Genomic DNA, 15216 nt, shown 5'->3' with positions numbered 1-15216 from the left:
GAGACACACAACCAAAGGTTACTTCCTCACAGATCCGCTTGGTCCTGTGGCTTATATGGGATCCAAACATATTTCAAGCTAATGACCTGTATTCTCCTGGTGGTCCACCAGAATATGTACTCCATCCATCCACATAGTATGTATTCATGACAATGATTTTAAATCTCCAAATGGGAATTTGTCTTTTGGTTTTGTTATGTGAAATTCATTACTGACTTTAAATTTTGTTCTTACAGCCATTGCAACTCTCATGTGCTGTTGTTTTCGCTCAGATCTGCATTTGACCATTATCTTTCCCCAGTTCAGTTATTGCGCATATCAAAATTCATGGGCACTTCTTTCATGTTGCAACTTGTACTTGTAACACTGTTTGATGACAGTGGAATCCCTGGAAACTAGTAAATTTGGCATGGAGGTCTTTTGGCAGTCTAAGTGATCTCGGTCCTCTGCTGAAACACCAAACATTCCACAAAGTAGCTACATCAACCATCTGTTGCTCTGAAGTCACTGCCACATTCAACATTTCATTCGGTCCATTTAAATGTGTATGGAAGCGTGGCATTGTTTATGATGGTGCAACTATACTGACAATTTCCAATGATCCATTCCAATACATGCTTTAAGATCAGGCCAGTGACTGGTCCATGAGCCTGTACGAAATAAGGAGTAGGCTACTCAACCCCAAGCTTGCACCACCACTCAACAGGATCATGACTGATCTGACATTCCTCCCATCCACTTTCCTGCAGTTCCCTCATAACACTTGATTCCCAACTAATCAAGAGTCTATCTTGCCTTAAATATTCAAAAGGGCTGTGCCCACAGCTCTCTGCAGCAATAAGTTCTAAAGACTCACAAAGAAGAAACTCATGCTCATCTCAATCTTTAAAGTGACATACTTTAATTCAGAGACTACGCCCATAAGAGAGAAACATCCCCTCAGCATTTACCCTATCAAACCCCCAAAGAATCATATGTTTCAATGAGATCATTTCTTATTCTCCTAAACTCCAGTCAGTCAAGTCTCAACCTACTTATAAACACAGAAATTGGTGGAAAAACTCAGCAGGTCACGCAGCACCTGTGGGAAGAAATCAGATATGTTTCAATTCTGGTGGCTCTTCATCAGAACATGCTCAGCCTTTCCTCAGAAGACAATCCCTCCATAACAAGGATCATCTTAGTTAACTTGTTCTGAACTGCCTCCAATGAAATGTTATTCCTTCAATAAAAGGGGACCAAAACTGCTCATTGTATTCCAGATGTGGTCTCACCAGCACACTGTATAGTTAGCCAGATCTCGCTATTCTATACTCTAACCCCCTTGAAACAAGGGTCAACAATCCATTAGCCTTTCTGATTACCTGCTGCACCTTTATGCTATTATTTTGTATTTCATATCCAAGTACTCCCAAGTCCCTTTGTGTTGCAGCTTTCCCCCCCACCATTTAAATAATACTCTACTCTTTTGTTCTCTTCTAAACTGAGAAACTTCACATCTTCCCTCAATACACCACATTTGCCAATTTATTGCGTACTTAATTAACCTACCAATATCTCTCTGTATCCCTTTCACAATGTGCCTTTCCTCCTATTTAAGTGTTGTCTTCAAATTTGGCCACAAAACATTTGCTTTCTTCCTCCAAGTCATGCACATATATAGTAAATTATTATGGTCCTAGCACTGATCCCTGAGAACCCCACTAGTTACAGGTTGCCAACCTGAAGAGGAACCCTTATCCCCAACTCACTGTTTCCTGCCAAATAATCAACTCTCTCGCCATGCCAATATAGTACGTCCAACGCTATGAGTTCCTACCTTATGACTTACCTTTTAATAGGTACCTTGTCAAAATGCCTTCTGCAGGCCCAACATAAGTCTACTAGTTCTTTTATCAGTCTGTAGCTTCCTCCTTTATTACTCCCTCCCTTTTCAAATCGGGTGTCACATTGGCAGTTTTTCACTTCTCCTGTACTTCTCCAGAATCCAAGCATTTTGGAAAGTTACAACCAAAACATGAACTCTCTCTGCAGCAAGAACTGCAGATGCTGAAGTCAGAAATAACAAAGTGTGGAGATGGAGGCACACAGCAGGCCAGGCAGCACCAGAGGAATAGGAAAACTTACATTTTGGGTCCGAAGGGCTCTTCTTTAGTGAAAGCTCAGTTTTCCTGTTCCTCTGATGCTGCCTGGCCTGCTGTGTTCCTCCAGCTCCACACTTTGTTAACTCTCTCTGTAGCTACTTCTTTTAGGATTCTAAGATGCAAGCTGTCAGGGGACATATCTGCCTTTAGCTCCATTAATTGTCCAGTGCCACTTCTCTTCTGACGGTGTTGGCACTGGCACTAAATTCCTCCCCATGTTTAGTATTAATGGAACATTCAAAGTATTTTCCAGTGTAAGTGACACAGAACATACGTTTAATAACTCTGCTATTTCGTCTCCCATAGTTATCTCCCACACTCATTTTCTCAGGGGCTTATGTTCACTTTGACCTCTCTTGCCGTTTTCACATATTTAAAAGAAGCTTTAATTGGAAGTTTTTACATGTTTCACTAGTTTGCTCTTGTAATTCATTTCCTCTCTCTTTATTCTCTTTTCAGTCTTCCTTTGCTGGATTCTGACCCTTATCCTCATGGCTCATTTGGTTTTAGCATCTCCTTCACAGCAGATTACTCTTGCTTCCATTCTTGCACCATTCTTCACTAATACCAAATTCCCTTGCTATAACAATTATTTGGCCAGTTAGAAAATTTTACGACCCTTAACTTGAAATGGATAGCACGTTTCCTTTCATTGAAGACTCATTTTGCTTCATCATTTTCCATCTGGGTAGGCTTCTCAAACTTCCACCTATCTTTATAATGCAGACCATAATACTAGATCAATTCTCCGCACCCAGTTTACATAGAGCAAGTAAAATATAATTCTTCATGAAGAATTGAGATTGACGAATAACACAAGGCAGGCATATTGGGCAAAGTAGCAGCAAGGTGGGAGGTTTTTGGGGGAAATCAGTATATGGCCAATTTGCATGCTAATTTTATGCAAAAATGTGACTTTTACAGCCAGAGAAATGGATTTGCTTTATATGCCAAGTTGACTTTTATGTTGTTATTTATGGTACAGATTGTACAGAACAGTCCACATCCATCTTTATGTTGCTCAGAAATATACAATCCTCAACACTGAGCTCTATCCTGCTCTCAGATTTCTTTCTTTTCCATATACTCATCCAGGTCATCCTTAAAGGCATCTATGACACTCACCTCACCTATTCTTTTTGACAGCAACTTTCACATTCTAACCAATCTCAGAGTAAAGAGGTTGTTCCTGAACTTCTCACCGAATTTATTAATAAATCATATTTATTATCTATCGTATTTACAGTCCCTAGTTCTGGTCTCTTCCACAAGAGTGCTCAAGTTTTCCATCATCACACAGACCTCATTAGATTAATAAATATAAGCATCAGACCATTCTTGCACTAACAGCCAGACTGTTCCTTCCTAAGCATAGGTTTTCAACTGTACTGTGGCTTACCTTCCCTGGAAGTAGGACGCTAGTTCAGATGCTTCATGATTCAGGCTCCTCAGGTGTACAATTAAGTTTCCAGAATTAGTAAACATGGCACCACATGTTTTACACTCATAGATTCTTGGTTTTCGAATAATGTGCCTTGAAACACGCATATGGTGTTTATATTCCCCAAATGAAGTAAATGTTGCACTACATATCTGGCATCGGAAACATCGTTTGCCTTCATGCTTGAGACGATGCATCTTTAAGGAGTACGCTCTTGTGAACTTTTTTCCACATCTGTCACACTGGAAGGGTTTTATACCTAAAAAAGGAATGCTTTCAATCAACAATAACCAACTTAATAATTTGGGAAGAAAGCAAAACTTCATTCTCTCAGTTCTTAAAACCAAGTGTTGTCATCAAGCTATATGAACTGCTCATCCTATTCCAAGTATCAGAAAGAAACGATGATTGATTTTTGCTTGAATGGCAGAATTTCTACAGAATGCAATGATAAAGCATTCTGTATGTTAAATGATGAAAAAGTGCAGACCCCAGTATTCAGCAGCAGTTTACCTATTATCAGAAGAAAGATATGGCTATTGTCAATATGGAATTATTTTTCAATGCTTGCTTACAACCATTCAATGCACCTGCAACTAAAAAAAATTCTGCAACCTACGTGCAAGATAATACAAATATTTGAGGAATAAATAATTTTTATAATCCAAAATGGTTTTTAACTAAGTAGAATTGATACGCCACTTTGTCCACTCAATTCTCTCCCCCAAACATGAATCAAATTCATGAAAGCAAACTATGACAAATAAAGAGATGCACCATAGATGGTGCACTGCACAACAATTTATAAACTGAAATATGACTTTGAATAATTTTATACAGCACATTATGTATGACTTCCCCAACTATATATTTATGCATGCACCAGGATCATTTTATTATTTATATAGATTATGTCTACTATTCCACTTAATTTTTTTCTCTGAATTTCAAAGTACAATTCCAATCAAAGGGGAAAATCAGTTGATATCTCCCACTGATTTGCGACATTCAGAAACATAAAACCACTACAGCGTCCAGGCCGAAAACATCAACTTTCCTCCTCCTCTGATACTGTCTGACCTGCTGTGCTCCTCCAGCTCCACATTTTATTGACATTGACAACATCCAGGCTTGGGCTGAAAATTGACAAGTAACAAGTGTCACAGAAGTAACCAAACACTGATCATCTTCAACAAAGCAGAATCTTATTACTCCCGCTGCTCCAAGACACAACAATCAATGAATCCCCACTATTAACATTCTGGTGCTTAAGGTTTAGTAAAAATTGAACAGGAGCAGTCATATTAAAACTGTGGCTACAAGAGTAGGTCAGAAGCTAGAAATTCTCTAAGTAACTCACCTCCAGTCTCCACATTGCCTGTCCAGCATATATCAGGCACAAATCAAGAGTGTCACAGAATATCACCAACTTGCCCGAATGACGAAAGATTCCACTACATTCAAGAAGCTCAATAACAGCCAGGATTAAGCAGGCTGCTTAATTGGTAACCCAACCACAACATTTACTTCCTTCACCACTGACACACAGTGGCAGCAGTGAGACATCTAAAAGATGCATTACAATAACTCAAGGTAACCTGCAGCTTCTGCTTCATAGGACATCAGATGCATAAGAAAACTACCACTTGTAAGCGTCCATGAAAGTCACATCCCGAAATGTGACTATATTGTCATTCCTTCATTGTCACTGGATTAAATTTCTGGAACTCATTTCTAAATAGCCTTGCTGGTGTCCTTACACTCAAGGTCTGCAAAACATCAAAATAATGCCTCATTACATACTCCAGGACAATTAAGAATGGGCACAAAAAAAAATTGTTGACCTAGTCAGTGACACCAACATTCCACAAACAAAGAAAACACTTTCAAACAACATTAAGCAGAGTCAGAATGGCCAACATTCCAAAATGATTTCATCAATTAGGGTTGTTTTACCATAAATTGCTTTAACTTATATGTACAGGAGAAAGATTCAATTCAGTAGGAAATTATTTTGTAGCAGACAGTCAATGTGATTTCACTCAGGTATTGCTTTCTATCATTTTGCTGGGACGACAGGAGCATCGAAGCAGAAGTGAAAACAAATCTGTTATTTCTCTTGAATTAAGTCAATACCACAAAATGACTCCACGATTGTATGTTGGAAGTGGCCCCAAGTGCACACCTGCTCATTCCCATCTTTTATATGACTTACTTTTACACTATTGCTGTGTAACACACTTCAATATCTTCATTCTTTACTATTTCTTCTCAAAGGAAATGAAGTATTAAGAAGGCAGATGAAACTTTAACTTCTCAAATGTTGTAAAACTAGAAAGATATTTAATGAATCTCACAGGAAAACCAATTCCATACAAATCAGGTTTTAGACTTTCTATATTTAAGAAGTCAGAGTCAATGTAATGCAATTGCCATGATCATAAAACATATTTTATAATAGATACTTCTGTGATGTAGAATTTATTCAAATTTTGTCATGAGTCTAACAATTCTTCTTGGCGACCAGAAAACCATGGAATTTTGTTTTGAAATTCTGTAATCAAGTTTAAAAATAGGGTGAAAAAAATATTAAAAGTTTCAAGTTTTTCTCACCGGGTTTTAGACTATAATTCCCTGGTTTTCAGATATCAGTACTAACCATTGCATTAGCCTTGAAGTGTGCAATATTTATAGTTATTATGCATCAATAAGTTCACTATTCCACTTGTTAGACTATAAATCAATGCACAAGGTGCAGGAATAAGTCAATCAACCTCTCAGGCCAATTCTGTCATTCAACAAAATTATGGCTGATCATGCATTTTATTATTTTACATGTGAACGTTTCCTAGTTAAAGGAGTTTAGTTCTCTAACAACAGGTTAAATAAATATTTCCAGAATGAGATATTTGTCATTAAAATTGGAGAATGTAGTCAAAAAAGCCTCAGAAATCAACTAAGAAATAAATTTTCCCATCACCCTAACCCTAACATGAAAGAATCAACACCTTTTCCACAAAGTGCAGGTATTTTGTTCTGTAATGTATCACAATTAACATTGAAAACAAAGTGATATTAACAATAAAAATAGAAAAAGAATATCAGTCACGTTTCAAAAATGAGGAACACCGCATATGCTGTTTCAACTATCTTGTTTCATCTTGGCCCAGATATAAAAGCTTTCCATTCTTCAAATTTTAGCTGCCTTTGCATAACACTGTGCTCCACCCTCAGCAACAGAACCTTCATCCATGGCAAACACATAACTCTGAAATTGTGAAACCCCACTCTTTCCTACCTTATTCCCAACCTTAAAAGCATCCCTTCAAACTGCCTTCAGCACTTAATTCTTTTGTAATTTCTTATGCTCAATCGTAACTGCTGATTATGACATGACCTCAATATTTTACGCACCTACAATGTTTGAAGGATAATTAAAACAAACAAAAACAGTCAAAAAAAAGATATAAATGAAATATTAAGTTTTTGTGAATGCTCCTAATCAAAACTATTCAAGTCAGGAGAATTACAATGTTCTGTGAATTTTAAAATGAAGCTTGACATGCACAAATGCAATGATGAATGTTACAAAGATAATGATAGCAGTTAGTCCCACTTAAAACTCACTGGTCTTCAAACATAATTTGATATCTTCAAAAAGTGCATTGGACAGAAGTTCAAAATCCATGTTGTAAAAGAAAAAGAAACACTGAATGGAGCAGAATGCAACTACCATATTATTTTCCACTGAACTCAAGGGAAATCAGTTTGGTGATCAACAAGTGACATATAACGCCTTTTGGTTTTATTTGTTCACAGGCACCACTGGCTAATCCAGCATTAATTGCCCTCACCCAGAGGACGAATAAGAGTCAATTACATTACTGTGGAGCTGGAGTTCAATAAGCTAGCTCATATGGATGGCAGATTTCCTTCCTTAAAAAGGTCATAAAGTCTACAGCATTGAAACAGACCCTTCGGTTTAACTCGTCCGTGCTGACCAGATATCCCAATCTAACCCAGTCCCATTTGTCTGCATTTGGCCTAAAATTAGTGAACCAGATGCATTTTTACAATAATGGTTAACTGATTGCCATTAGGTTAGCACTTCTATCTGGACTTTTTTTTAAACTGAATTTAGATTTCACCATTTGCCATAGCAGATTCCCAGAACATTAACAAAAATGCCATAATTGCTGGAGAAACTCTGTTTTCTATGCACAGATGCTGCCAGACATGCAGAGTTAATACTTCAAGTCATATGATCCTTCTTTAGAAGGGTACATCTGCTGTTGCTGAATCAAGCAGGTTTTGCCACAATATACTTATTAGTTCCGATTAGGAATCCCTGTATGGCTACAATATAATGAACTTTAGAAGCTAAATTTTGGGTTTCTCTCTCTGACTACTCTCTTGTAATAATCTAGGATTTCTGTTGAATTCCACTGAAATAAATATACACAGTTGTACTTCATGTGTAATTGCTTAAGTTATGGCTCTTGAATAAAGCACATTCAAGTCTTAAATATTTCCAATATTTCAAACTCACGCAAAGAATAATTTTAACAAATCAGTAAATCAAAAGGCAACCGAGTCAAATTAATAGTTGATTCACAACCACAAAGTAAGGAAGGCTTTAATTACTTTTCTTAATAACTCACACACGCATGTTCAAAATGAACAGGTTACTAATGCCACGCACGCACACACACAGATAAAGTAAACAGAACATGAAACCATTCACTTACCTGAGTGAATAAGCATGTGCTGTTTGAGGTTCTGGATACGAGTAAATCTCGCACCACATGTGGGGCACTGAAAAGGTTTATCAGGACCGTTTGGGCTGGGTCTCTCTGTGCCACTTGTGGAAGGGTTGATGTATAGCTGGTAGGAATATTGTCCACTCTCCAATCTAGAAATTTAAAAGTAGAATTAACCAAAGGAGAGCACAATAATTGTTGAAAGAAGAAACAACAATCCAAAATTTTCACCTGGTACCATCAGTACTCCTGTGTATCTGTGCAATATTTGGAAGTTAGTAAATTTTGTGAAAAGTTATACAATATATGAAATAAATATTATTGAGCATACTCATTGGTTATAGATTTATAGAATATAACCAGTCTAGTCTCCATTCCTCAAAACTGGCATACATTTCCAGCGTAAAGTCAGAAAATGACACTAGATGCCAAACAGAAATCAGTTGTTAGCAATTTAAATTTTCAAAATTTACATACCTGGTCCAACTTCCTACTTGTAATTTTCTAAAACAACACATCTGAACACATTGTTTGTGTGTAAAGTACTGCAATTATTGATAAGTCCAATAAGTAAAATAAATTAACTCCAAATAAACAGTCAAATATGCAAAAGAAACATTTCCTGAACCAATGATCAAATTGATGAACTCAGAAGACAATTAGCACAAGCCTGACATCTTATCTTCATTGACCTACTGTGCACATTAAGAAAAACAATTATGGAATTGCCCATCTCTTTCTTCATCATCGATCTTTGGACTCCCAATGCTCAGAGAAGTTCATCTCTAGAATCAGCCTCTAATCTGTTAAAGAAATGACCCAAATACCTATTACATAACTTGCATGCAGCAAGTGCACTTTATTGTCATGGAAGGTTAAAATGTCAGATTATATAGATCGTTCCTTGAAACAAATGTTTTTATGTGTTAAGCAAATCATAACAAGAAATATGAACTGTATTTTTAAACCGTCTCTTAGATCTCCAATATTGTTTACGAAAACTACCTTAAGTAACCATGTTGAGCATCAGCCAATATTAAGAAATGTTCATGATGAATGGGTGTAAGCAAATCGAATTTGCAACAAATTTGTCACCAAAGGACCAAGTCAAAATACAGTACAAATCACAACACAACTTGGATTGGGCACACAAAATCTCCTTGACAATACATATTTCTCATGGAAAATCTTTCACAAGCAGAAGGACCTTTGAACTGCCACAGCCCTCAGTTACCACAAGTATTGAAGTTCAGTACAAATCTTTTCCTATTGTGCATATTTTAAAAACTGATTTAAGACAGAGCTTCACTACATCTGCCAGCTTCATTCTTTCCCCTCAGAAACCTCTAATTGCTACTGCATCTTGTGTTATTAATCAGTAGTCACCATACATTCATTAAATGCAAAACAATGTGAAAACAGACTGTACTTACCTATCATCATCATCTGGGTGATTGTTGGCATTGGAAGCGCCTTGCAGAGATGGTAAACCTTCTGTAACTCCTTCATCTACTGAACCTGTTTAAAGAGAAAGCAAAATGTTACTAAATATTTAGCAAGATAACTTATAATTCAAAGCTCAACTGCTGCACATAAATTCTGCAATGAAAAAACATTTAAATACTATGCTTTGTAATTGGAACATCACACTTTGCCAGTTTCATAAACTCCACGTAGTAAATTTACATCTGTGGTAAACATATTTTTGACTTAGTTAACTAAAATAAAAGCAAAAAATGGAAAGTTACAATAAAAAATTAATGATCTGCTACAGTACAGGTATTAATAATGGATCACTAATTTTCCAAACTGCCGAAGAAGGTGACAATGCAAAGGGAGAACGAAAAGGACAAGCAAACTGAAAAGATTGAATACATTGCCAGATATGCAAAATTTAACAATTATCTAATAAGATAATGATAAAGATGCAATTTAAGTGAAGTAACTGATGTCTCACTTCAGGGCCTTGTTCACAAAATCCTAAGCTCAATAGATTAGCTTTTAAATTGTAAAGTTAAAGATCTTTAAAGAAAATACTTCTTTCAACTGCGGCAAACATTCTTGCTCCCTCAAAAACTATTACTTAAAAATGCGGGCAAGGTGACCAAACTGCACTTGCAGCATGATCCAATTTTTCAAGGCGACTCACAGTATTGTGAAAAAAATGCCTTGCTTGTCATTCCATACGACTTGGAGGAAAACTAGAACAGCTAAACTTTGCAATCTAAGAAATACTAGTCAAGATACAAATTATTTTTGTTTGTTACCAAGCAAATTCAACTGGACTATAATAACAGCAGCGCCTTCTGGAATGCAAATCACCATCCCAATTATATAAACCATGCAAAAATATACGTATGCAATGTTTTAAGACATTTAATTTCATGACAACTTTGTTTCACCTCATTACTGGTGCTTATTAAACTTAATTTAATTAAAAAATTGAAAAGTAAATGTTTTGTCAAACATACCTATAGAGGAAGACTGTGGGCTGATCAATAAATCTTCCTGAACTTGTTCACCTCCTGGTACAGTCTGATGGTCACTAAGTGAACTTTGAGAAGCACTAACAGGTTGGGATACCACTTCATGACCCTCATCATCACTTAACCTTTCAACTTTGATCCGTACATCATCTTCTATTATAGGGGGTGATGTTGCTTTTGTGCTTTCACAAGCAGTAAATTCAGGTAGTCTTCCTGTTACATCTGTATTAACCGTCTGTTCCAAGATTCTAGCATTTTCTGTTTGTTTACTTTTTTCAGTTTGGTGCCGTCGATCACTACCCACTGGATACGTCCACTGAAATGACACAGATGAGTCTACACACTGCTGGGTCCTGTTGCTATCTGAAAAGGTCACTGAAGGATTTAAAACTTGTGAACAGTTGGGCTGAGCAGCAGATTCAGTTGGACTCTCTGGCGATATCATTATGAAGTTCTTTCGTTTTCGGCGAGACTCCCTGGGCTTATTCTTCTCAACTGAGCTACATTCTGACGACACTGGCGATAAGCTGTCATCATGGGACTGAACGACGCAAGCTCCACTATTCTCCTGAGACAGTGGAGGAACAGATCCTGGTGGATTACTACCTGTATTCCACAGAATACTTGATTTCATGAACTCTGAACAGGTATTTGCTACATGAAACATCTGCATATAGCTTGCAGCAGCCAAGACATCAATAATGTTCTCAGTATTAATGGCAAGTGTAGCAGTGTATGCATATTCTAGCAATGGCGAAAACCCACTAACAGTCACATGATTCAAATCTAAAATGCACTCATCCGCATCTGATTGATTTATAAGTTTTGCCCTGAAGAATTCACTGCATGCAGCAAGTACCACCTTGTGGGCTCTGAAGACCTTATCCTGAACTCGAATTGTAACATCACAAAAATGTCCTTCATTCCGGAGTTTGTTTAATTTTCCAAGAAGCTCTTGACCATGGACTGGAGAATTGTGTGTAAAGGTTTTCAGACCCATTATTTGTTCTCCTTGTGTTCAATACGCTTGTTTCTGTAGTACCTGAAGGAAAGAGATTTATCTTTTATTTTGAGCTTGCAGCTTCAATATTAAATCCTTGCCTAGTAATTATAAATCACAGCTTACTACCTTACAGTACAATAATTCCCACTTGCTGGCAGACCATGCATTATCCGAGTTATTGCTATCAGACCAGTCAATTTTGTACTTCTACCAACCAATGCCACTCGTGCATAGTCATTCTTAAAGCACCTAACTGAGCACAGCTAAACTCAAAGTTTACAGGACAGAAATAGACCACCTGCCCCATTATATCTTCTGGAAAACAAGTAACGTACCTTAATCACAAAGTGCAGTTGTCCCTAGAATGACAATTTAAATTTAACCCAGATATAAAGATTGATCTACACAGAAAGCTAACAGCCCAAATTATGCTTATTGCAAGTCAACAGTTCTACTTTGTCACCTAGTACTATTCATTTTCACTATGATTAGTAATCAAAGTTTAGCTCAGAATTTCATGATGAACTATTTATGCTCCTTAACCCTGAGAGTAAACAGCTTGCGCCATTATATATTTCTCTAATCTTAACCTTTTAAAAAATGCAATAAACCTTCACATTCATCAGCAGTGGTTGTTACTTGAACCAGCTACTAAACAGAATATGGAACAAAACAAAGATTCATGTATACTGAAATAATATGGCAGATGAATTCATCATGAAAGCAGTAAGCAATTGCACATTATCAATAAATATTGGAAATAGAAGGAAACCACACTTACGAGCTAAAATAATGATTTACTTGGAAAAGCTTGACACACCTGGTAGCATCTATGGCAATAAAGCAGTTAACATACAGTCTGGTGACTTTGATGAGTTTTTCCAGCAAGTTCTGTTTTTGTTTGAGATTGCCAGCATCCACATTTCTTTGTTTTATTTCATAACAATTTAGAGTTGGAGATGTACAGTATGGAAACAGACTCTTTGGTCCAACTTGTCTATGCCATCCAGATATTCTAAATTAATCTAGTCCCATTTCCCAGCATTTAGCCAATATCCCTCTAAACCCTTCCTATTCATATATTCATCCAGATGTCCTTTAAATGTTGTAACCGTACGAGCCTTCACCATTTCCTCTGGTAGTTCATTTCATACATGTACCACCCTCTGCGTGAAAAGTTGCCCCATGGGGCCCTTGTAAATATGTTTCCCTCATCTTAAAACTATCCTGGGGAAAAGACACTGACTAGTCACCTTATCCATTCCCCTAATGATTTTATGAAATTCTATAAGATACCCCTCACCCTCCGACGCTCCAGGGAAAATACCCTTGCCTATTCAGCCCGTCCTTATGGCTCAAACCCTCCAACCTTGGCAACATCCTTCTAAATTGTTTCTGAACCCTTTCAAGTTTAACATCTTTCCTACTGCAGGGAGACAAGAACTGAATGCAGTATTCCAAAGTTGCCTAACAAATGTCCTGTACAGCTGCAACATGACCTCCCAACTCCTATACTCAATGCATTGACTAATAAAGGCAAGAATACCAAATGTTTCCTTCACTACCCTATCTGAGACTCCACTTAAGGAACGTTTTCTTTGATTTACACACATTGGTGAAACAAATTTAAGAAGTCACAACAGCTTCATGTCTCAGAAATCCTGGTATAAAATCAGTAAGTTTGGCCTAGTTGAATTTTAATCAATCAATGTGTGTTAAATGTTAAATATATTTGAGCTGGACTGCTCAAACCTCTAAAATACAAGGACATAAATCAACCTTTTTATAGGGCAGTCAACTTGGACATTGTTTTGATATGGTTTGAAAAACCAAAAAATGCTCAGTTGCTGGTATCTTATTTAAGCAAACTTATGATTTTATGATGAATTATTTCTTATAATATTCTACAACTTTCAGGCTCCTGAATCAAACATTTAGTTTAGAATCCATGATCAGAGGCTTACCAAATGTCTTTTGTATGCCGAATTATAATCATATAATTACCCACAATAATATTATACAATTCTTCAGTGTGCACCATGATAGATCTATTCCATTAATCATCACACTATGAAGCACAAATCAATTATAATCCAACTCTAAAATTTGATCAATTTTATTGGACAGCACCAAAGCTTTGAACAATTGAGTGGTGACGGATCAAGGAGAAAGATGAGCCAGGGCAAGAGTGAATGATTTAACGCATTTGCAAGTTTGAACTTCATAACAAAGTCTTTAACTTGAGACTTCACTGAACACGGCACACTCATTTCACTATTGTTTAGTATTTCAGGCACGAGCGGGTGTTACGGTTTACTTCTTTGTTGAGTCAATAAGAAGAGTGGACGGCTAGAAATTTTTACAACCCTTACTGTATTTCGGGAGAATCGGGAGAAACAGACTGGTTCATTTGCAGAACTATGCTGAGGTGTGGGTGTCTGAATATGCTACCATTTTGCTTGTGGCGCTGAACATAGGAAAGTGAAACACACTTAGGAATTACCCCTCTTTTTGCTGGAAACAGAAACACATTGCAATGCATTAAAAGTGCATGAATCATGACTTCGGACAGAGGTTTGCATGAGTGCCTATGACGAAGACATGGGGCAGACCGAGGAGTGAATTGCGGCCCTTGGTCGGTGGGGCCGCGCTGGCAGTGATCGCATGCAGACCGAGGCGATATGTCAGCCCAATGGGGCCATTGTTTACGCAGGGCCGTGGTGCTGGGCTGGAGTGAGGGAGGCACCTACCTGTTGGTGCGACTCCTCAGCCCAGCCTTACTTAGGAGGCCCCAATAGTGGAGGGGGTTGGAGAATCACATGGAAGGTTTCCCCTCTCCCCTCCCCTTTACTTGCCCTGCACAGGGAGAGACTCAACCTTCCCGCGGCCTCCCAGGCGGCCGGAGAGCTCGGAGTCTAAAGCGGGGTCAGAGGCCTGAGGGGAGAGGATTGAAGATGACACCCCCTTCATTCGCACTCTCCCCACTCCCCAGATATATACCGTTAAATTACAAGCCCCCGCTGCTTACTGCGCGGCCAGTGTCGCAGCTCCGTCTGTCCGGTCTCGGCTTCGACACCTTCTCGTCACCGCACCCCCCTCCCTCCCAGAACAACCGCCGCCGTCCGCCCGCTCGAGCCGGGGGTTTGTTTTGTTCCCAACCTGCACCGCGCACGCCCCCCTCCCCTCAAAGAGCAACTGTCAATCAGAGGGGGCGTGGGGGCGGGGCCGCCCGACACTAGCTGTCGATCGGCGAAGCGAGGGGCGGGGTCACGCCACCAACTGTCAATCAGAGAGGGCCGCGGGGCCAGCGCGAAGCACAAATTTTCAGTGAAGGCCAAGGGGGCAGAGGCATCTTCTGTCACTCAAAGCTATCTGGGGCGGG

The 15216-nt window shown here is 38.3% G+C and overlaps 1 protein-coding gene across 4 annotated transcripts in view; it reads right to left on the bottom strand.

Annotated features, from left to right (window-relative positions):
* The window catches only part of zbtb44 (zinc finger and BTB domain containing 44), an 85215-nt gene extending 70209 nt beyond the window's left edge, over positions 1-15006 (bottom strand). For 2 of the 4 annotated variants that reach the window (XR_007250532.2, XM_048562153.2), the window contains exons 1-5: positions 14863-15006; positions 10817-11873; positions 9779-9863; positions 8334-8497; positions 3544-3844 (exon numbers count right to left, since the gene is read on the bottom strand). Coding sequence is in view for 3 of the 4 variants with exons in the window: in XM_048562153.2 (XP_048418110.1) it covers positions 3544-3844; positions 8334-8497; positions 9779-9863; positions 10817-11831 (1565 nt within the window). In the remaining variant the exon portion in view is untranslated. Of the gene's footprint in view, positions 1-3543; positions 3845-8333; positions 8498-9778; positions 9864-10816; positions 11874-14834 lie in introns of all 4 variants that reach the window. The other 2 variants (XM_048562152.2, XM_048562151.2) reach the window with 2 other exon arrangements.
* Positions 15007-15216: the final 210 nt, after the last annotated feature.

Source organism: Stegostoma tigrinum, chromosome 32 (assembly GCF_030684315.1).
Source record: "Stegostoma tigrinum isolate sSteTig4 chromosome 32, sSteTig4.hap1, whole genome shotgun sequence".
Taxonomy (NCBI): domain Eukaryota; kingdom Metazoa; phylum Chordata; class Chondrichthyes; order Orectolobiformes; family Stegostomatidae; genus Stegostoma; species Stegostoma tigrinum.
Note: the sequence above shows the minus strand (reverse complement) of the source record. Positions and strands in the feature narration are given on the sequence as shown.